Here is a 25299-nt window from a genome sequence, read left to right as displayed (position 1 = left end):
ACTATATATATACAATGGAAATCATCAATTTATATCTTTGAGGCTTTCGTTTTATGCACGGAGAGTGCCCTTTGAAAATTTGTAAACAGTGAAACGCTGCGCAGCGCATACTCTCGCTTAAATATTATATCTCTGCAATATAATGTATTACATATACACGCGTATATTAATATAGTTGATACATATAGTGTTACTTTAAGGAGGAGTGGGAGTCCTGAAATATGTATTAGGCTTTTCAATAATATGCTGTATATATCAAGATATGACTGAATATAAATGCACAGTTTAAATAAATAGCATCGAATAACCGTCGTATAACCATTTTATATACAATACACAATTTTCAATGAAAAACTAATTTATTGTATTTCGAGTTAAAATCAAAGGTGATAATGGCTCAATTAAATTGGTTACGAGAAATTATCGCATACATTCAAATTAGGTTGTGTTGGGACTTCCACTCATTTTTTTTACAATTTTATTTTATGACGGACGGCAAGAGGTTACATTCAATTTAGATTTCGAAATCGATTAGATTTTATTCTAGACACAATAGCCGACACTATTGAGTATTGAAAAGCGGATTTTACGCGAGACTTATCGGATTTTACTCGATTTTCTTCGCCTTGTTGGCGAATAATTTAAAAGGAAAATTTGTTTGCAAATTTTACGAAAATATTTCGGTTTTTGTTGGAGCTGGCATCTTTAACTGAAGTGTGTCATCACCAGCCAACCATTCAATTTAATATCGATTTTTGTGCTGCAAACACTGCCGAATCAGATTGTGAATGAAATATTATTTTGAGAATTATCGTTACCGAAACACCAGTTTTCCGATTAAAATATGACGAGATTTTACGACACGGAAAAAACGAGGTTGAGAATATTGATACTGATTGGGTTATCCTTCGTAATTTAATGTAAAGGGGAAACTTTGTTAAATCCACCATTTAAGAAGAAATACATTTTTTAAAATAAGTATCTCGAAAGTTTTGGACAAATTGGAATTGACAAAAATTGAATGGATACAAACATCTAACGAGAATTCGCTTTACTTTATGCACAGATATGTTCCAACTAAACTTTTAATAATTTGACAAAACCAAGTCAAAGAAAGGAGCTGTATCAACATCATATCCTTATCGAAGTATGGTGTTTCGAGCACACTTTTCTCGAACGCGGTAACTTATTCGTTTCGACGAGACAACACCAGTTCACAGAAATCGAGTACAAGAATGAAACCGAAAAAATTGCAATTTATTTTGTGATTTACGACATATTGTTTAACAGCTACCTATAAACCGATAAATCAATTTTATAAAAATAAATATGCACGGCGCATAAAACGACGATAGCAATAAGGCGATTAAGATTGTTGAATTTTATGCTCGTGTGTGTACTTTCTTAGCAGCAAATATTATATACAAAATGGTTGACCGGTACTTACTTCCTCAGTCGACGTAACGCAAAATCATTTTATTGTGCCCAGAGATGGTCGGGACTAAGCATTGAATTAAAATATCCCGACGCAACAAATCTGTACGGTGGCACAATATATAGTTTTTCACCGACGGGTTATATTTCGAAAATTCTCACACCATTTTCCAAATGAAGACATTTAAACGACCCCTCAAAACCGAAATTTAATGAAACGAATTATCATTAATATTAAACCGAATAAATGTATACCGAAAAGTGATTGTCCATACAACCGACAAACATTTTTTTAATTTAACCCTTAAATAATTCGGTTCCCTTCGTATACACTAAAGCAATAATAAATCAATTAATTTCATAATTGCAAATTAATATTTCAACCGTTGATTTAATAGCATAGGTATACTATATAAAACCATGAAAGCAATAAACATAAATACACACAATTTAAAATACATAAAACCAAAATGTTGATATAATTCCATTCATATGCAAGGGGTAGTTATCATCTAACCAAAAGCTCTTTAGTATATCAAGATGTCTGGAACGAGCAACTTGTTGCAAATATTGTTGAGCATCGCAATAAATTTATGGCCGCCAAAGAGAAACGAACGTGCTTTGTAATTCTGTGTTATATTGCCAGTGTAAACTCGACCAAAATGCGGCCAAGTGATTTACACATTTTTTTTTCGCTGTTGAGCCGAAAATTTATTTTCGGAAATTTTTTCTAGATAAATTAATTAATTTGAATATATGGTTAGAGTGTTAGCGAGATAAGTATGGGAAATGAAGATAATAGTTGAGTCATATTGTTTTTTTTTTCGGTTCACATCTGATAAATAGTCTGTGTGAGAGAATTATTCGGCACGAAGAAATTAGTGAACGACAGACTGTTGTGTATTTATCTATTTTATTCTTACGTCACGAGCTTAATAAGCTGCCTGAAGTAGAGGAAAATCTTTGTCTAATTTTACTTTTATTGTCAGAGTCAAACCTGAATAGTTAGGTTAGATATTATTAATTCGAACAGTACAACAAACCTAGATTGATAACAACAACTTCTGATACTCAGAGTCACAATTTCGAAATGTCCGAATAAGGTGAGCTTGAAATTTAAAACTTATCAATTGCATGACAACATGCCGTGCTGATAAAGATACGAAATCTGTCCATTTTTTCTCGAGAAATATTCCACTCAACCAATTCTTCACATAGGCTAAAGATTGCTTTGACCACGAAGAACTAATGCCACCGCCTCACTTGGTGGTTTTGGACAATTGCTTAAAGCAATTTAAGGAGAGTTCACTTAAAAACTGAACTAACTTTGAAGACTCATGTGTTAGCGAATGAGGTCTAGCTTGGTAGACACATATGTAGCAAAAGGTGTATGCTGACACCAATGAAATGAAAGACTTTGCATAAAATACTAGACAACAGTATAAACAAAAGAAGAATGAGATTTTCGATGCAACGATAGGCCTACCGCTTACTGTTTCTTAAACGTTAACTGTGACTACAGCTCCATACATTAGTAGATTACGTTTGTGGTTCAAAGTTTTCATTTTGACGAGTTATTGACCGAGTATTCCCAAAATAAAAATTTTGAACAACGTACGTAACACGTAAAGTATATCACAGCTAACTAGGTGTAACATTATCATTATAGGTGCGTTAAACTGTCAGTATAATGTTTCGTTTACATAGTTTTGCTGAAAGTAGGTACAATTTTCTGGATAGTAAGCAACTCCAATTTGAGCTATAATAAAGTCTACTCAAAACCTATACAGAATCGATCAACTTTTGAAATATTTCTTGTGATTCGGATTTGTCCGAGCAATTTATAACCGAATTTTTCATGGCAGATGTTGTTAGATTCGAGTGTAGCAGTCTCGACACAGTTTAAGTGATTTTTATCAACTCTACTTAAGATGCTCTCGTTTTTTGTGTTCGTTTTGTTTTCTATGTAAACACATCAAGCAACTAAATGAACTGATTTTATTTTTATTTCTTTCGAGCACTCCCTTGATGAAACTTTTCCAACTGGGAAAATGAAATATAAATACCGACAAAGAACTATTTGCGAGATGATATAAAAACTACAACAACCGTTACTATATTTGACGACAAGAGAATGAGAGAAAAAAAATGGACATTTAAATGGATGAAAGTTTTTCTGCTAGCATTAACTTATGCTGTTCCATAATTCTTAACAACCATACACGCTAAAAAAGAATCCAAAAATATAAAATTAGATCAATGCACAATGTATATGTACGTAACAACAAGTACTTTGCAATAGATTTTTGCAAACAATATTTTCTTGCGTGCTTTAGTTTCAAAAAAAATCTCTTTTCATCTGAGATTTTAGGTCTACCCGAACGACACAATAAAATTGTTAAAGAAATTCATGTTATTTATTGCCAGTGATAAATTTGGAAATTTAGAACAATAGAGACTGTATAAAGATTTAAAGCATCTTCTTGACACACAAGTCGTAAAATTTATGACCTTTTCCTGGTGATCTAATTTTGCATAACAAACATGCAAATGAATAACAAAAAGAAAATACCCATGGTTTTGAATAGGTTTTTACCAAACAGAAGGTAATTTTTGTTGTATTATTTCGTACATCTTAAGCAACAGGGAGCAATGAATGAATAGATTGGTGTACTTTTGTTTTATTTACCTTGGTGCGTGCATTGATTTAGAGTGAAAATTAATTTTTAAGAGAAATTTAGTGTCATTCCACACTGAACACTACTTCCGTGTGCCGTAAATGAGATGTTTTCTGTCCATCGTATTTTCAAAGTAATGCAAAAATTGGTATGAAACCGATTTGTCTTTGTCGTCTGTGATCAACAAAAATGATAACTGTATTACGATGCTGCATGTAGAATATTTTCTATGTTTTTGCTGCCATTGAAACAGAAAACAGAAACATTTAATATTTCACTTGTCATCGACAGCGATGATAAAAATAAAATATGAGCTCTCTCTAATGCGGTCTACTATAACAAACTATATGTAAACTGCTGAAGTACAAGATTTTAAAACAAATCATTGAAAATGTTTAAGTCAAAGGAAGAAGTAGACTTAGCGACAACCGAATCTAATGTCCCTAAGAGAAGACTTGTTGGGTTTCGCTGTTTTCTTCAAGATTCTTTATTTAGTCTAGGTTTGGCTTAAATCGCTGAGCACGCAAGTTATATGCACATATATGTAAATAACTTGTTTTAAAGAAGACTCTAAAGTCTATTTTCAATTGTAACAGTAAATAACAGTAAATTGAGCTCTTTAGGTTGGATTTGTAATTGAATGATCTAGTATACCTATGTCTAAGCTAGTATGCATTTGCATAGTCAGTTCGTTTATATTAGTCAAACCTTTCGGACGTTTCTTTCATGAATTCCTACTGTATTAAGAGGCATCAGTACTTAGCTAAAATTGTAGCCTTCGTTTGCCTGTCTCGCTATCATTTTGGATGATATCTTTTCATCATAATCCTCTTTGAAAAATGTACGACCGCAATAATGACCACGAATGTGTTAGAATTAAATAAAAATTAGTTTTGGTTGCAGTCGATTGACCAGCTCTAAGAAAAGTGAGCAGTTTAACAAAAATTTTATAAACTGCTCAGTTTTCTTAGAGCTGATCAAACGAATACAACCAAAAACCAATTTTATTAAAGGTAACACATTCGTGGTCGTTATTGTGATCGTACATTTTTGAAAAACGATTCTGGTGGAAACATATCCATTAAATGTAAGCTGAAATTCAGTATTTAAAGAACGCCCCAATGTATGCTTTTCAGCAAAGCACAGATGCCTCTTAAGCCAAGTCTTGTCAGTTACTGCCCTTCAAATCTGGGAAACCAAAACTTTTACGTGAGCAAAGTTGAGTATTTAGACCAAGCGACCGGTTTTTAATACAAATTCTTATCGTTGAACATCGTCAAGCACATTTCGGATGACCTTAATAGAATATGTAACAGAGGCCACCATTTCGGCAAACATTATTATTTCCCAAGCTAAAATTTGGGTTGAACAACATTTATACCATCCGGAGATAATTAAAAGTAATACGACATAGGCAACAAAAAAAAAACTGGGCAATGTTCTAAGGGAATTGCATAAGCGCACAGAGGAAATCCCGAAGCAAAAGAGCGAAACAACGATGTTAATATCCACCGAAATATATTTCCGTAGAAAGTTTTTTGAGTTTTATTTATGTGACTGGAATATTTCATGATTAAAAATTTTCGAAAAATATTTTATGTCAAATAATGGTAATAATGTCAAGTGGAATATGGTAGCACCGGTAGATACAGATATCATCACCCCTTTTTTCATTAAAACACACGAAATATCAAAAATCCACAGCAAAACATTTTGTTCAACAGTATATACATACAGCAACTAATTTAATTGTGTTGCATTAGCTGGTTATTTGAATTTATGCCGTTCTCAATCCAGATGAGATTTTTCATTTCGTTCTATTGCCATTTTTTCTCCTTTCTTTTCCTCGTAGGCAAAATCCTTCCGATGTAATTGCTATCGAAAACATTTTTCCCGCTTTGCATTTTGTTACAAATTACATTTCCTATTTCAGGAACTTTCGTTATTTCCTGAGAACCTTGCTAGACATTTAAATTTATTTTCAGATCATATCATGTAAATATAACAGAGTTGCACATTTTTGAAAGTGTGACAAAATTCATTTTACGTTTGTTAATTAAATTGCAGCGGAATTTCACCCGTTTTTTTTTTCGGGTATGTATGGAGGAGAATGTAACGCAGAGAATTTATTTTAAAATTTGTCTATTTCAGTGCCCTTCTACGGTATGAACGAGTTCAACAAGTTTTGGTTTACAATTGTAAGATATCATTATCACAGCGACTAACATTATAAATCCAGCCATTGCATTGCATTTTAATTTTTCAATGTGTTTGAGGGTCGCCGGATTTCCACATACGCATTAAACGTGGACAGCTCTATTAAATTAATGTGCTGCGACGAAAAACTAAAACTATGATTTCTTAGATTGGCTGATTTTAGAATGTTAGTCACTGTAGCTTCAGATTTTTCTTATCAGAGTTAAAAAGAACGGTAGGCTAACTCTAGATTTTGATTGACTAAATCTCAAAAATCGCTACAATTATTGTTTCATGGCAAAAGATTATTACTGTAACAATTCCTTAAAAGCTTAAAATATTTTGGTTGGCAATATCTTAGTATTGCGTCGAAATCACTACCGAAATATCGCTTGTCATTAGAATGTACTGTTTCACAATAAAATACTAACATCGAAAATACTGACGGCTCCCTACAATCTTCATCGAAATAGAAATCTGCTCTATATAAAGTCAAAGGACAGCGTTCTAATATCTTTCAATATTTATTTTATATCCTGAGCATCTTAAGTGGGTTTCTAATTCTTACTCCCATAGTCAACGTATGAATTTCCATAAATTATTTCATTCAAATACTCCTCCCCATCGAATTCAGCAAATCGTTCAAGAATATGAACACATGCAGACCGTAACAACATATGCGGAAAAACAGCACACCGTAAATGCCATTTAATTTCTAATAAGAGTATACCTATAAGAATCTTAAAAACGTTAACCTTTCAACATTTTCAAATATGAACAAAAAAAGCTATCTTCACTCCACCTATTGACATTATTGAAATAAAAAGAAATGAAAAGAAGCTTTTCGTGAAAGATGCGGGAAAACGATTCCCAATTAGTATGAAAATAATGAATGATTAGAAAACATTTACGTCAGCGCAAGTGACAGCTATGACAGTACAGATTCTATTTGATTTTGATAATAGAAAAATATTAATTATTTTGATGATTTTCATTGTTCAAGGGCGATAATATTTAGCATTCCAGTTCTCACTAAAGCACCTGCCTTAGTTGTGGAATATTGGCTGGGTTAAATAGTTTTTCTGTCACTTTTCAAGATGCTTTGGTCTCACATAAAAGAAAACTTCATTTTCCCTCCATTTAATGTTTACATTTGTTATGTTTCTGATTGTCAGATCATATCAGATAGAAGAAAGGGTAAAACGGATGCATATCGGGGAGAATTTCAATTTAAATTTCAAATCGTGTAAGAATTCCAATTTATCGTAATTTTTTACGTGATATTTGTGTTACACTTAGAGGTGTGCGCCGATCTTAAAATAGTCGGCGGCGGTGCGCCGACTGGTAAGGAATCGGCGGCGGCGCGCCGGGAAAAATTTATAGTCGGCGGCGGTGCGCCGATCGGCGCGCCGATAAATTTACAAAAAATCTAAATTTTCGAAAATAATGCAAAAACACTGAATTCTTACTGTCTTGCGATCTGAAGTATCAACCACTTATACAAGGGGAATCAACTGAGACGTATCTCACCTTTTATATTTTGAATGTACAATCACTGACCTGTTATTTTAAAAACATCTAATTTAATGAATCCAAGAATGATTAGTGAGTTTGCGTAAATGACATATAAGTTAACTTATAAGTTGGAAATTTTAAGTCACATCTTCATACTAGATGTTCTGCAGGTTTCTTATTTCCAACTGCCTTAAGTCAACGCACTTCTGTTATCTGATGCTACGATGGGTTTATTCGAAGCAGCTTTTCACTGAAATGTCCTTTCCCATCAGTAGATGGCAAAACGTTTTCATGCAAACTTTAAAATACCAGTTCAAGTCAAACGTTTGCTGCTGTCTTGTGAAGGGTGTTCTTAGAGCAACTGACGATGGCCAGACCACGCTGGCCTGGGACCGCTATTAACACCTGAGGTCGAAACAGCGATTTTTCTCTTGAATCACTTAACGTGAAATTTGGAGGGAAGAGCTGAAGTAGCTCTGTTTGTTTTTATTGTTTACTCTCGTTTTTTCTTATTTACTCTCATTTTTCTGTTGTAATCAGGCTGTAGGGAACGAGGAGCGAGAAGTGTGTTGCTTTAGTCCATCTTCGATGTAGGAGTGAGATCGTAGTAGAAGGTTTTCGCAAATAAGAGATTTAGATAAACTTAAATTTATAAGTAATAAGCGTAATAAGTGTATAGACTACGCCAAAATGATTTTTTCCCAATTTTTTTACATAAAGCAGCTAAAAATTGAAAATAAAGATATCCGTGTCTCGTCTTTTGACGAAAAAACTTGAAACCGGAAAGATTTTCTACTTTATAAATTCCTGAAACATGTGATTTGCGCCATTTTCCACCCAAATTCCACATAAGGTCTTAAGTTTGCCACTTTACAATTACAGTAGTATCACACAGTTTTGACTGATTCACTGAATTTTGTTCTCTTTCTTCTTCCTCTTATCTGCATCAACAGACAATAAGAGAAACGTCGTCTGCCGTCTGCCACGCTTCATTCCATTGCACAGAAAATTGAGTAACGTACCCAAGGGTTCACGTTAAGTGAGGATATAGAAAATACAAATGCTGTTTCGACCTCGGGTATCGATGGTGATCCTCAGTTGTATCCATCGATCGATACCCTTCCCAAGACAGCGGGAAACTTTTCCTTTGGACTAGTATTTAAAAATTTGCATAAAACACTTGCCATTTACTGATGGAAATAGGATACGTTATAGAAAGCTACTTCGAAGATAACCCTATCGTAGCATCAGAAACAAAATCACCGTCGTACAGTACAGGTAAGAAGAAAAACCCAAAGTTACAACAAAAATTTTTTAACCAAAAACTCATTTCTACGCATATAGAAACCTGACTTGTAAATTAAGAGAGATAAACATTTGCTAAAACCTTGTACTCAGGCACACACTTTTGTATAGATTTTTCAATTTAAGTTTATATTGCCGCCCATTAAAATGGCTGAAAGCACTAAACGTATAAAATTTCGGCGTGACGAAAATACAATCGGCGGCGGCGGCGGCGTGAGCTATTATTTTTCGGCGGCGGCGCGCCGAAAATATAGCAAAAAATCGGCGGCGCGCCGGCGTAAAATCGGCGGTGCACACCTCTAGTTACACTCACGGAACTTGAAAACCGACACATTTTCTGTTTTGTGGTTTACTGGTTTTTTGTGAATTTTTATATGGAGAAATCAAAAACTCAAGTAAAACACAGAAATAGAAAATGTGCCGGTTTTCAAAATTCCGTGAGTGTATCTAGTTACACAACAAAATCCAAAATATAAGTTTAATTGAAAACAATTTTCCACTTTTCTTTGATTTTACATCATCAGAGCCAACCTAATTTCACAACAAAGTCGTTACTTTCAAAACTTTCGAAATTTAAACTTTCAAATCGGGAAATTTTTTGTATCGAAACCGATTTTCATCTGCTTGTGTGTACTCAGCTCAAGTAAGCTTCCCAATAGATTCTGGATTTAAGCACTAATTCACAGGACTCTCAATGATTGACGCTACCGGCAAGTCGGTCACTTCTGTCACTTCCCAAGAGCTATATTTTTATGGACAATTTCTCACTAATTTAGATATTACAGACAATCGAACTATAATCATACCTTGACTAATTTTCCCCTTTTATGCAATTTGCAAAAGTGCTTCGAGTGACAGATGTCAAATAGAAGACTATTTTGTATGAAAAATGTTTCCAGATTTTTTTACAGTGTCAACATTTGTTTGATGTACTGTCCCGTTTCAGTACACTATTTAGAGTGTAACTGATGCTTGAAGCGCGTTGGTTATTAGCTCTCAATTTTTTGTGTTATTAGTTTTCATGATTTCGTTAACATGTTTTTCATTTGAAACTAATTTTCCCGCAACACCCACATTATACCTTAAATGCGAACCGAATGAGAGCTACATCCACAACGAAAAGAGAAAAAAAAACTATAAAGTGTTCTGCTTAACTGAAGTTATAGTAACTTGGTAAATAATATGTGTGTACTTCACGTAAAAAAAAAAACTTTTCCAAACTTTAGCTTTTGAATAAATTAGTCAAATCGTCTTGCTACAAGATACGTTTCCATTTATATAAGTTATTTCCTCAATGGAGCTATAATCCAAACGAACGTCTTTACCTTGTGCGCGGATGTGTAATAAAAGAAAGTTTACATTGAGTTAATTTTACTTACCAAACTGACTTCGCATCCAAGGATATAGAGGTGATGGTAACGATGACTGATTATTTTGACTATTTGGTGGTGGTTGAGGTTGTCCTTGATGCATTTGTGGAGGTTGCTGATGGATCATACCTTGAGGTGTGGCTACTGGTGGCCCACCGCCAGTCTGTCCGTACATACCCATATGTTGTGACGTTTGATGTACCTGTTGTGTTTTGGCAATCAATTTTTTCCGTTAGTAGAGTCCATCGAAAACAAATTTATCGCTTAAATTAATTACCTGACTCTGTGCATGACCCATGTGATGAGGTATTGTCATTTGTGATGTCATATGATGTGATCCCATTTGTTCCAATGGGGGTGAACCGCTTTCAGCGCTCATTCCTAATCCACCAACAGCCGCCTGTAGCTTACAACTAGCATAAACAACTGGCTGTTGTTGATTTGTCTGAGGTCCTATTTGAGTTCCATTTGGCTGCTGTGGCATTCCCACCTGGCTGGACGGACTGTCCGGCCTAGAATATCCCGTTTGATCCATATTTTGATTGTAATAACCCATTCTGTCGTACGGTGGAAATCGAGGATATGGTGGCATATTCGCCTGATTTGGATTTTGACTATAGTGATGCATTTGTTGATTGCCATCCAAATGGTCACCGTTAGGATAGTGACCATGCATATCGGAACCCATGTATGAGTTTGCGAAGTATGAGGTCATACTTTCACAGTTATTTGTACTCATTGTCATTTTGTGCAAATTTTATTTTTGTTTTCTTTTTGTGTGTGTAATTCTAGCGATTTGTTTAAAGCTTAGTTTTTAATGCCAAGGAACACTGACGGGGTGTGACGTTATTGGTATCCAAATTCCAATTATCTATGTGCTTAGCAATTAATTTCGTTTGACTTCTTCCTTTTTAAGTATTGGATCGATTTCCTTTCTGAAAAAAATTGAAAAGAAAATTGGTTATTTGAGTTATTGTAAAAAATAAATAAATTTCAGCATAGCTCAGACGTTCTGATAATTATTTTTGGTATCTTAGGTCTAAATATTCAATTCAAATTCTTAACCGAACATTCAAATAAAACGAATAAGCTCAATCAATGTTCGAGAAACGCCTAAAGTTATGGAACATATCAAGACATAATATCTTATTTGATAATCATACTTTTGTCATTTTCCACCAGAATTATGTTTTGACTTATGCAACTAGAGCTTTTTATGCACTCCCGCAATAACAGTAGAGGCGGTCATGTAATTTTCACGCTATCAACAAGAAAAACATAATTCGGCTTACAAAGTAGAAGTGCGTGGTTACGTTCCCATGACAAACAAAATAAAGTACAGAACTGTTTACGGATAACTGATATGCAGTTATCACACTCAAGGGTATAATTTATGCCTTCTGTCAAAGTTTAAGGCACTTGTGTAGTAAAATATTATGCATTACAAGAGGATGGGGGTATACGTTGACGTAAGAGGAATGTGTTTAGACCCGTACGAAGTACTGGGGTCTTATGGGTTTACGCATACGTTTGTAACACGTCGAATTGGACTCCCTGAGTAAGGGGAAACCTATTGTGGTTGTCTAGAGATGCCAAATCCGCGAAAAAAAAAATGTCCGTCTGTCCGTCTGTCCGTCTGTCCGTCTGTCTGCACGATAACTTGAGTAAAACGCATCCGATTTTGAAAATTCTTTTTTTTCCCGTTTGGTAATGTCAAAAGACAGGCTAAGTTCGAAGATGAGTGATTTTGGATCGACCCCTCCCGAGCTGTGGCCCAATAAGTGCTTTACGGTTTTTCGAAGATATCTCCGGACATTTAAACGTTAAACTTGTAAGTGATACGTCAAATAAAAGGTATTTACAATACCGATCGACAAAAAAAAATTTATGGAAATCGGATGACCGACTCGTGAGTTAGACCCCTTGGTGTGGAACAGGCACAGGGCGGCAAGCAGTTTTTTGCTTGTAGGTCGGCCACATTTGAACATATTTCGTCTGTTTTAGCTTTATTAGATAGGTATTGACCGTACCAATCAGGGAAAAAAAATTTATGAAATTATGTTCTCCGGAGCGTGAGCTAGGTCTCTTGGAGTGAGCTCTTATCTGGCTACTCGGAAGTACAGTGAACGTGGTGTATTTTGACAATATCTCGAGTAAATTTTGACCGAATTTCATGAATTTTTTTTTGTTTGAAAGGTATTAACGAATGTAAAGCGTCGGTACTATTTCCGGTCTCCTAACAAAATGGCTGCCGGCGGCCATATTGGATTTTAGTAAAATAGAAATATCTTGGGAAAAATGATACTTAGAGAGTTTCTGTTAACATGGAAATAATTTGTTATGTGTGTGGGTTTCAGGGATTCCATATACGGACATCTATATATACCTATATACAGCTATATTGAGCTATATACAGGCATATAGAGCTATATAATAGCATATATTTATCTGTGAAATGTTTATTTATAGTGAAATATAGTTAAATATAGCGGTATATAGCTGTTTAAATAGGAATTTATGAAATTTGTCTTCGTACGGGGCTGTCTATATTGCCTCCGGCAATTTAGTTGTATATGATAACAAGGCAAAGAGTGGATAATGTAAGTGATTTTAAAGGGAGAATAGTTTTTCAGCAGAGAAGAAAATGAAGTAAGAGAAATGAAGAGTTTCACATTAAAGGCTTTTTGATACGAATAGGTGTTTCGTACGGGTCGGCGTTAGCTATGTTTTTTTATTCAAATTAATAAAATATCATGTGTGCGAGTATTCAATACCAGGTCCAACTTAACCTGTTACGTTCACCTAACATCTGTTATCGATAACGAATTCAGGAGTGTTTAAAAAAAATGAAGTAACAGATTTGAAATCAATTTCCTTAAAATATTTAAATCAAATGAAGTAATAGATTCGATTGTAAAGCTGTTGATATGCTTGCCTAATAAGCTCTAATATATCTACCACCTACCACCATTCGAAAAATTAAACAAATTCTCAAGTGAGGCTTGTTCATAATAATAGCAACATATGATTACAATTTTCCTTAATCTGATCAATGGTTACAAGTAAAAAGTTCACATCAGCGAGTTACTACATCAAGAAATTGTACGTGTAGAACATCTGAAGCTCAACATCGTGACTCAAGACTTCAATTATTATAAAAATCAATAAATTGATTACACAACGACGAAAAGCTACAATTTCCATAAAAATAAAGCATACAATCAAATCATACAACGAAGAAGACAGAGCCATAAAGAGTGTATATAATAACACCGAAGCGTTTTATGACGCTCGCCTAAATTTATGTGTATATTCACAGTCGGTTTCGATTCATGGCTTAAGTGAATGTAGTGACACCTGTTATTGTATATGTCGAAGTTATAGGATGCTTTTTAAAAATATAATCTTCAGTGGATGGAGTATTGAATAAATAATGATTTGTTGTGAGAACGGATATATTTTAAGCATGAGTGGAACAAGTGGTGGTGTTACAAACTTATTGCAGTGGTGGTGTTACAAACTTTATGCTTTCAGGTTTTTCATTGTTTTGAAAGCAGTTTGTTTGTGAAATAACCCCGGGTATGTTATGCTGAATGGAAACATAAGATGTTTGTGTTTTTGGAATTCGGTATAATGGTGTTTTCTGTATGTTTTCTGAATGTTTACTGAATGTTTTCTGGATTTCCAGCTGTAATTAACAGAATTTGTTTGTAAAAATAAAATGTTAAATATCTGGAAAGAAAATTGCATTCAAACTTTACCGAAGCAGTGAAGTAAATGATTTAGAGCAATCAATCTTCTAAGTTTTTCAAATAAGACATCGCTCTTGTGTGTAATTTTTCAAAGCACAATAATTTATTTGGATGCTATGGTTAAGATTGTGTCATTTATTTTCTCTTTTACCACTGCCAAAAAATGTATGCAAATTTATGTACCCCAAAAAAAACTCTATCTTTATCATTGGCGTGCGTTAGCAGAGGCCTTTTGTGTTCCGTTAAGTAAAAAAAAGTTCGCAGCAATTGCGTTTAAAAAATCACTTCTATTTACTGACTAGACTTTAGTCTTAGTGTTCTGATTAGAATAAAGTGAATAAAGCTTGGTTTTATCAATTTTATTCCGACTATAAAGCATTCTAAATGAAATAACACTAGTTAACGATTGCAGATCGTATTTCCACAGAGTGTTGCAATGCATTTTTGAAATGTATCGAATACAGAAATGAAGAGACTGAAATCACATAGTGACGTTTGAGCTAAATGAATTCATCGATTCTTTTTGATGAAACCAAAATTATGTTCAACTAATATTATTGGAACGAATTCAAACGAATTATAATTTGATCTGAGATTGTCCAAAAAATTAATCGAAGATTTTAGCGATATAAGAATGTATTCCACTAAAATAGAATAAAAAATCAGCAAAGGTTACGATCGTCAAATGTAAGAATGAGAAGAATGACTTTCATTGGCATTGATATAAAGGACAGTGTTCGACATTGAAAAGTAAAACATTGCCAACAAACTAAGATGTAGGTGGTAACGATGTTTCATCAGCTACGAAATATTCAAATACATATTTTGTACATTAAACATTTTTAACGGTGATTCTAACGAATTCGGTTATTTTGAGATTCATCCTTACATAATCATTTTCATGCTTCGGGCCGAAAATGAAGGCAATTTTTGATATTTTTTCTTGAGTTTTCGGCCCTTTGCATGAAAACTCATATGTCACTCATTCCGTTTGGCCTACAGCTCGCGAAATTGCCTAAAATCGATCGTGCAAATCAGGTGCACACAGTACCGGACTGGCTCGAAAAAGCCCATCGGGGGCTCCATGCAACTCAATTTAAAAAGGCCCACAAATTAAAAATTCTCATACAAAAATCCAAAAGGCCCATCGGGAATTCCCCGAATTCACCATATGGCCAGTCCGGGCCTGGGTGCACAAATGACTATTTCGTATTTAATAAATTGCCCGAACATAGGGATAACTTGCAATATCGGCAATTTTCTTTTATTTTATGGACAATTTATCTCATTGCACAGAAAAAACCTCTAGCAAGTGGTACTTACTTAGGATGAAAAAGGCCGATGCTAATCGCCCACACAGCTGAATGGCCTAGTAAAGACTATTACAGCCCGGACATGTGATAAGTCACTTTAAAAAAAATCACTGGCCTTAAAGTTACAATAAATCAATAAATAAAATCTGCTATCGACAGCAACGACCAAATGAAGCGATAAGCCTTGGATATAGAGTTTTATAACATAAAGTATGGGTAACGAAGAATTTTGTATCGTAAGAAATGTTTTAAACAAACGAAGAAGCAAATGGAAGATCGATTACAGAGTAAAATAAACCAGGCCGAAGCGCCTGATTTGACTAGGGACCTGGATTATCTGGTAGCCTTATGTTTTGCGAATAAAATTAATTCAATTGATGTCAGTGTTCATTTGAGTTCATTTTCTTACAGTGTATTAGGTGACTTGCCTGACATTTCGAAAATGAACTGCTTCTGCCTGGTCTACTTTACTCTGGCGTGTAAGTTCCAACCGTGGTACGCTTGACTTTTATAAAATATTAAAAAAATAACAATAAGAGTTTGTTCCCTCCCCGCAATAATAAGCTAAAATGGACAAGATCAATATACCCTGACGTTAAGAATCCTTCGTTTAAACTTCAGCAAAAATTCTAAAATAAATTATTTCCAGTAAACTGACAGTGTTTCGACCTTACATCTTAATTAACTATCCTTTTTACTTTACACTTCACACAGACACTCAATATGTCCGTCCATCTTCAACAAAACTTAGCTAGTTTGACTGTGATTGATTTGTTTTCAGTTGTAAGTATAGAAAAATGTGTATATGCATATATACATTCAACTATGACCGTCCTCTTTCTATTGTGCATATCCCACCTATTGAAATTTGGATTTTGCGACCGCCCATGACTTCAATTGAGTAGAGTAATTTCAAAATACAAAAAAACAACAACACAACAACAACTCAGTGTATTGTGGTTCGTTCGTCGTATACACATTCATGCGTCGTGGTATACGCCATTCATCTGTTGAAATGACTGACTATAATTGAAAAAGTCAGTTACATATTTCGAAAGAAGCACACGAATTTAATTTTGATTAGTGACCGAAACGTTTTTCATTATTTTATATTTTTTCGTGAAAACATATAAAAATGCACGCAGCCATCCAATCACTCAACCTCACTACATATAAATATTATGAAAATTATTTTTTTTTTCAATTTAATTTTATGATTGTAGATTTATCTGCTGCAACGATACTCATTACATATATTTACGAGCGCCACCACGTTATATCTGATGGTACAGTACATATAAATACAATAATTACATTAAGCGCATGATATATTACATGTAATTTTCATATTTGCAAATGATTTTCGTTTTAAAATTATGTAAAACACTTCATTATCTGTACTTATCTTTATATCATTTTAATGAGATAATGATTTTACGTGAGACCTAATTAGTTGTGATGACAATGAATTTGTGGTTTAGTTTTATGCAATTTACTGCTTCATCAAGTGGATCATTCTTTTTGATGTGGCACAATTAACGTCTTATAATTGGAAATAATCATTTTAGCCATTTAAATTTATGTGTAGCTATCCGCGTAGCCATTGCACGAACACAGGTTAAGTGCAATTCAGCACACTTTCAGGAAATGTGATCCATAATAGTCCGAGCTATGGGCTACAACTCGTTCACAGTAAATACTTTGTTTAGTTAGTTAAATCGAATGCCAAAGAAATAGTCAAGTGACTGCCTATGTCATATTCGAATTAAAGATTTACATAGACGGATTGGATGAGGGTCATCTATAAATAATGAAGAACAAACCATTGAAAATTCCTCACGTCCATTTAAATATGTCGAAAGAATAGGAGGCAAAATTTTGGATGAACATGAATATAGGGTGTAATTTTAACCGGTCTACAGATCATGAGAAACACTTTTACTTTCCCAATTTCGACTGAAAAGTTTACAAATTCTTATTTTACTCCGTTGGACCATTCAAGTTCGACTGTTTAGAATTAGTTAGTCATCTGTTATCAATAACAGCGACCAAAATGAGCGATGAGCCCTGGCTAGTGGTCTCAATTATAGAAAAACTTTTTGGCTCGAATGCTAAATATAAGATAAATTATTATATTGGGGCCATCCATAAAGGACGTCCGCACTATGGGGGTGAGGGGGGTTCGCCAAAGTGTGACCGCCATCCATTTGTGTAGTGGAAAAGTGCGGACAAGGGGGGAGGGGGGTCTAAAATTCCAGAAAAATCTCGGACGTCCTTTATTGACGATGCGTTTGCCGTTTGTTATTTTTAATTAAAACTTTATTTAACTTGGTTTCAGTCAAAAAAAATTTCAGGAACTCCGAACTAAAGCTGAATTAAATTAAAATTTAAAATTTATTTTTAACGGTCAGAACCAAACCTGTTAGTGAAGTGAATTGTAGTACAAACTTATCGGTATAAAAGGAGCAGAGCGAACACTGCAAATGATTTAGCCGAACATAGCGAGTATTAAGACTGACAAGAAAATCGCAATAACGCTAAACACAAAGACTTGTTTGACAGATTGGACATAAAAACAGTCAGTGCTTGAGCAGACAGAATTGAATTATCTTTGAAAAACGAAACGGAAAGATAATGTAACAGTTAGACAGTGGAATGATAATGCCGCAATGCTCTGTATTTAGATAGAAAACAACTGTCAACTGTACTATATCAAAAGATTCTGCTTTGAATATCTTTATATCTTTATTATATGTATCTGACAGAAGGTCTCTCGGAACGTTTGATCTTCTACTTCATTCGTTTTAAGTTACAGCTTGCCCAGTTTGCCATAAGATGGTGACATTATACACTGTTTATCGAATACTTTCCACGTCGCGGTCAATAACAACTGGCTAGTTAATTCAATTCTAACGAGTAGCAGTGTACAATGCAAACATAATTCACAAAACTTACCAACCAAATTAAGTCATACAACTCATGTCAAAGGCTATAAAATTCACAAAAGCAACCATTTCACTCGGACTATAGCCAGAAAAGTGGAAGCGAGGCCTCTTCCCATTTGGAGTCGCACAAAAGTGGCCAATATTATATCAACATTGTGGACCAAATTTTTGAAATAGTATGTGAGTGGAAAGTTTCACCGAATGTAAACTAAATGAAACGAATTTAATGTATGCCAACCATTATATTCAAACCGAAAAGCCGAAATATACAAAAATTATGCATAATGGTTTCCTTTTTCATATAACATGTTTTTTGTGTAGCACACCACATTGAGCACTTTAGTGGTTGTGCAAATGCGGCCTAGAATAATATAAACACCGAAATGGTTTTATCCATGGCTTTTACCTAATTAAAATGTACGAAAACCAGTCGTTAGGCATTTTATGTGTGTTCGTCTGTTCAAATATCACACCTTGAAGATATTATATAAAGCATTTTTATCAGAGCAGGACAAGAAAATTGCTAGATCATTTTGCCACCAGGGATTACACAAAAAAGATGAAACGGTTTTGAAATTAACGTGAACCTATATCAATGATGTGGTATGCTCGCAGACCAGATTCAAATATTTTTTAAAGAAGATTAATAAATCCATAATATAAATAGCGCCTAGTTTTATGTTTCTTCCTTGTTCCCTCCATAAATGTCGACGGACTAAGAATGCACAAATCTCTCTATTTCATTTGTCTTGGTTTCTGTACAACAATAGACAGACTACTCTTCACTCCTTGTGATTTATCTATGCAATCAAACAAATGGAGTCTTGTTTTCACCTTTGCAAGTCGATAAGCGTGAATATACATTAGCATTCCTTGGCATGCACACTGACCGGAATTGTTAAGTGTGTGTACATGCATGGGAGAATTTTACAATGTGTTCGAAATGGATAACTAAACAGAACGCAAATGACGACATTGGAAGCCGTTCATTTGTTTGGTTGATTGTGACGTAAATGAAAGTTCATACGGGAATCTGTAATATTATTCCTACAATTTACTAAAAGTCGATTGTGAACGTCGGAGTATAAATTATCTTACAACTTTCTAACCTGAAGATTTTATCTGTTGCGACGCATAAGTCGATTTGTGTGCGCTGACTTGTAAAATTTTGTAAATGTAAGGACGCCTCCACCTTTAGTAAAGACTAGAATTCACACAACTGCAGGAAAAATTCTATGTAAGTATTCTTCTTATTATGGGTTTTCTTGTCATAAAAATTGTTTACAACTCTATCGTTTTATGTTCAATGAGTTTTTTTTGGAAATCTGAGAGTTTCTCGATTTGTATTTCAATGTCTTTCAATGTCAATGTCAATGTTTATCTGGCACTCAAAATAACGTTCGTAGTAAAAATAAGCGGGAGCGCATGATATCAAGCTCTAAAAGTTTTGCTTCAGATCATTTCTCGCATAATGTCAATGATAGTTCGTTTGTCCTGCAAAGAACACAAGGACTCACTATTCGAAGATCTTCTATCATCTATCAATGGTGACGAAATAAATAAATAAGCTCTGGCAAGTGTTCTCTTTTATAGCAAAATTTATGGTGGGCATATACAAAAGAAGTAATAGATGTTGTCCTCAACTCGCAAAAAAAAAAAAAAATCTTCAAATAAAAGCAAAGTTCTACTGAACTAAAATCCATGATAAATTGCCGATTTACACATTCAATGAACGAAAGGTATGATAGGATCGAGCACAAAAAAAACTAAATTAATTTGTTAATTTCGAAATTCTGAAATGAAGTTCAAATGTAATACCAAAAGAAAATATCGAATTAAGTCATATAAATGGCTATAATCCTAGAAACTAAATTAACTGACCCTATAAATAGTAAATCAGCAATTGGTGTGGTCGCGGTGGACATTTAAAATATCACAAAATGTTCAAATAGAAGCCGGCAACCAAAACCCAGCATGTTGCCTACGTAATCTTCAAGTATCATATCACCACATTAAACTGAATATATATACCGAACATTTCATGTCATTTAACATGTCGTTAGGTAATAATTAATTTTATATAAGAAACCGAAATAAAAAAAAAATAAAATAAATGGGAGAATTTCGTACATAACATGATTTTTATCATCATTTCCTTTCGGAGAATCTAGGGGTTTTATGTACAACGGATGAGTAGATATTCGGAGCATTTAAATTAAGTGTTGTACATGCAAATATGGAACAAATTACTATTCAAGAGAGCCTAAATACTTTCAGCACACTCTTCAACACACATAGTCAAAGTATTGATTTTTTTCGCTATAAAAGGTGTTTGTGCACAACAACATTTCTGGCTTTACCAGAACAGGCGTTTGATTAACAACATATGTTCGAACCGTTACCCTAATTCTATTTTTATAATATGTAAGATCGACATGATACGACATTGTATGATAAATGTTATCTGTTTCAAATTAATGATGTGGATATCACATAGAAACGAGAGACTGGTTTTTTTAAGCGTTCCGCGAACGATATATTCTTAATAATTGCTCAGCTATGGTCTACTTTGCACAATTTCAATTGAAAGGAACATTTTGAAACTGCAATCCGTTATAGCTTTAGAAAATGACAGATATCTGTGACGGGCAAATCTTTTACATCATTTGTTTTAGCATTAGAATTTGCTATATAATACAACGCTAGGCAGCATTCAATGTTTATTTTGGAAGTATAGTTGATGACTAATGAAACCATCTTTACTATAGTGAAAGTGAGCCCTTCTCGCGATCATTCAACTGTTTTGTAATAGTTGACATGGTCAAAAGTTTTATATGATGGTAGGGATTGAACTAACCTCGATGTTAGTACTTGTGGAGCGTTTAAAAGTCAATGATTCACGGCATTTTGATTAAAAAGTTTAGATGAAAGAATGATTGCATAGCTTTTGGTAAAATGTATTTTTCGAGGTAAGTTAAGCGACAGAAAACGTTTGTGATAATTGATAAGATATAAGAAGCAATATGAGAAAAGCTCTTTATTAAAGAGATGCGATAAGCAACTCTAGTTCAATATTTTAAAGAACGAACGTGGTTCACGATTTTTGCTCTGTCCGGTATTCAGAAAATAATCAATTGATTCCAAATACTTTTTTGATGGTACCCCTCATACAATCCCTACTTTGTCAATGCCAAAACAAAATTCATTACACGAAAATGGAATTCAAATTTAAAGAACATTTTTTCATTGTTCTGTTTACATGTTAGCATCGCATTCGTATATTGACGGTTTGTTTGAACTTATACATTCACCTTGGCACTCAATGTCGAAAGACAAAATATTCCACAGAGACGGTGATTTAGAAAAGGGGAGAGAAGGATCCATAGTATTCAATATTATTCATAAACAATTCCCTTAAGTTTATTTATATTTACACTGTAATGTCAACAATACAACGCATTTTTGTGGAACTCATTCGAAATGGATGAGTGTCACATGAGAGCATGTTCCATATTTCTGTTTACCATCAATATTTTAAGATCCCGTCGGTTGGCAGTTATATTAACTAACGCTGTACGAATATAGCACATTTTATTACAAAGCGACTAAAAAATGTTTTTCTGTACGTATAAATATGGGTATCGGGTATAAATGGTACCATATATCCAGTGAGGGTTACATAAGAATACTGTAGAAAATATTCGGAATATAATTCATGCCATATAGCGCGAAACACGTAACTTTTACTCGTTTATATATGACTCGTATTTTTTTTTCATCCAATACTTTGAACTACCTTTTATACTTTTGTAAAAGTTACCTTATTTCAAACTCCGTCTAACACATGTCTGTTCTCACAAACCATATAATTAAAATTTTTAAACCAATCAGACCATTTTGTTTTTCTCTTTGCTTTGAATGTAATTATGGGGTAGTGACTAGATGTATGTAGGCAGATATTAATTGATAATGTTTTATAAAGTTTTCTGTATGCTTGTAGTTATAACACACGATACGAATAGTTATTATGTGGTTCGGATATTATACACACAGCATTAAACAAAAAAAAACTTTTTTTCGTTCTTTTTTTATGTTGTTCATACTAAGAACTCGGAAAATTAAGACATAGAATTGGAATTGAGTTTCTAAATTGAAAAGGGAGTGTTCACGAATCTCTATTGTAAATGAGCACACATCCATCACGTCACTCATAGATCTGGATGTTCCATTCAAATAATAATTATAATTAACTAGACCGAGACACTGGAACGTTTGTCAGCGTGTATTACATCTTAATGAAATGTAAACGAAACACAGAGAAATTATCAATCCGAATATGTGATATTTGTAGAACACCCCCCAAACATTAAAAAAAGAAAAGACACCACCATTACCTTCCAGTGATAGTCTGCTAACGTTCCCATTCGACGTGAAATTCATTTGATTCTATACACAAACAATCCAGCACTTTAACACGAAAACCAGTATAGTCATATTTTACCGTGTGGGAATGTGCACATATGTGAAACAAGCAGAAGATCTCATTCAAGTGGTGTAGTATCGATTTGATAATCGTATATATTGTCGTTTCAGACATTTTCAGCATTTCGATAAAAAGTGTTTTGTTTTTCTTGTTTCTTCGCAAAAATGTTATGCAAATACGGGAACACTAGCCAGGTCTTGTCTTTGAACAGAACTAACGCAGAGAGGAATTTATGTTTCGAAACAATAAATGAATTTATAATAAAGAATTGGTGGAATTGTGCTACAGTAAATAATTTGACCCCTTTTCTCAATTGAACGCTAACAATTAAATTATACACAAATCGAGACGCTTTACTCTAGTCATGCGTTAAAACGGTTCAAACAAGAATGTTTGGAACTAAGCACAAAAAATTTTGTAAGAAAAACCAATTCTTCAGTTCTAATATAGATAAGTCTGGACTGTATAGGTCTAATAGGAAAGTCTGACCTATCTAGGTTTAATATAGAATTCTGACCTGACTAGCTCAATTAGATAAGTCTAGCTTATCTACGTCTAATAGGTAGATCTGACCTAACAGTGTCATAGGTAAGTCTGACTTACTGTGACTTGCAATCGGGGTCCAATTAAAACTTTAAATTGTAAACGAATAACGAAAAAAAAAACATTTTTCCGAAAAATACCAATCCGAAATTTTTGAACGAACCACTTGAAGTACCTTTTCGGATTGATATGTCAGTGGTGCAGCCATAAATCTTAACGATAAGTGATTAAGAATAACAAACGAACTGTTGTAAACGATGAGCATAAACATTTACATTGAAATCGAATTCAAGGTCGAATGATAGATGATATTGTATGCAACGGCAGTTTTATTCGAAAAGATATTAACATTTTCTTCGAGTCGTTACGTAAAAAGCTATAAAGATACACCTACCGTACAACACGCGGTTGATTATTTATTGTAACACATAAAAAATAAACAGCACCGGCAACACAGGAATGTTTAGGGACACAAGTAAGTTTATATATATAATATTGCTGGTTGTAATATAAAAATAAAAATAAAAATAAATGCGAAAATAACAAAACGGATACGTAGAAACGGAAAGTTTAAGAACTGGTTTTTAGCAATTCCTGACATAATTATTGAGTGTAATAAAAAAACGCCGTATCTTATATAGGTTATGTTAAATTAGTTATATTTTTAGTGTATCGATTTCAAACGGTCAATAGAAGGGGGTAATTAATTGTGCATAAAATTTGATGATACTCTTTTGCAGAAAATACAGTTAAGAACCAGTCTGATGACCTCATCCAATATATATTGTCGATGTAAATTTATCGAAATAAAAACCATTCCTGAGTGAACCCATAATGAAATCGTTTTTCACTCGGAACACCTGACCGAGTTGAGGCAATAAAAAAAATACCTTTACCACACAACACATCGATGGAGAAAAGAATATTTCAGAAACGTTGTCGTTAACATGTTAGTAACTTGCTCCGAAAATTGTTCGACCAAATATTTATTTACCCCCATTCTGTGAAGGAGTGTTGAATTTATAGATAGCCAGTATAAAGTGTAGCGTCTGCAAATTTGTGTACGATAATACATACCATCATCTTTCGGAATATTAATCACACGCACAATACAAGAAATTATCACCTCCTTTATAGTTGAATTTTGGACGAAAATAGCACTAGTTCGGTGCTGATTTTCTACTTTTTCCGCATAATCGCCACAGTAAACATTCGCTTTTATAAGATCGAAGTTAGCATCGTGTGAAAATCAATACAATTCTGATGAGAGCATGGAACGAGATAGAAAAAAATTGCTGGACTGGACGTTATTACAATCGAACAATTTATCAATTTTATGTCATTTTGACCAAAGTGTGAATCGATGAAGTAGTAGATTGCCGGATAGAAATTAGCAGTAATGTATTGCCTAAATTGTATATATACTACGTATTTGTTAATACGATAACGAAGACAAAAATAATGACAAGCTATGCGTAATATGGTCTTTTTTATAGTAAAATGAATGTTAAAAAAATTGAAGTATAAGATTTGAAATCAACAAATTAAAAATACTTTGGTCGATGGAAGTAATAGACCCAATAACAATACTTGTCATATGCTTGTCGTCTGTGAACACGTGATAAAGAACTGTAAATTACTAATGGAAAATATTTTTCAGCAACTGTTCTTCTGGGTTTACCAATGGAGATTTTTAATTTACAAATCTTTGAAATCACTTTCAATCGATTTTTTATAACGCTCCCGCAAAAATAAATAACGTTTG

General features: G+C 33.8%; 1 protein-coding gene across 2 annotated transcripts in view; it reads right to left on the bottom strand.

Annotated features, from left to right (window-relative positions):
• The window catches only part of LOC119085749 (homeotic protein antennapedia-like), a 129182-nt gene that overhangs the window by 15786 nt on the left and 88097 nt on the right, over positions 1–25299 (bottom strand). For both annotated transcript variants that reach the window (XM_037196231.1, XM_037196232.1), the window contains exons 4-5: positions 10776–11433; positions 10508–10700 (exon numbers count right to left, since the gene is read on the bottom strand). In XM_037196231.1, coding sequence (XP_037052126.1) covers positions 10508–10700; positions 10776–11243 — 661 coding nt within the window. In that variant the 5' untranslated portion in view covers positions 11244–11433. The remainder of the gene's footprint in view (positions 1–10507; positions 10701–10775; positions 11434–25299) is intronic.

Source organism: Bradysia coprophila, chromosome X (genome assembly GCF_014529535.1).
Source record: "Bradysia coprophila strain Holo2 chromosome X, BU_Bcop_v1, whole genome shotgun sequence".
NCBI lineage: Eukaryota > Metazoa > Arthropoda > Insecta > Diptera > Sciaridae > Bradysia > Bradysia coprophila.
Note: the sequence above shows the minus strand (reverse complement) of the source record. Positions and strands in the feature narration are given on the sequence as shown.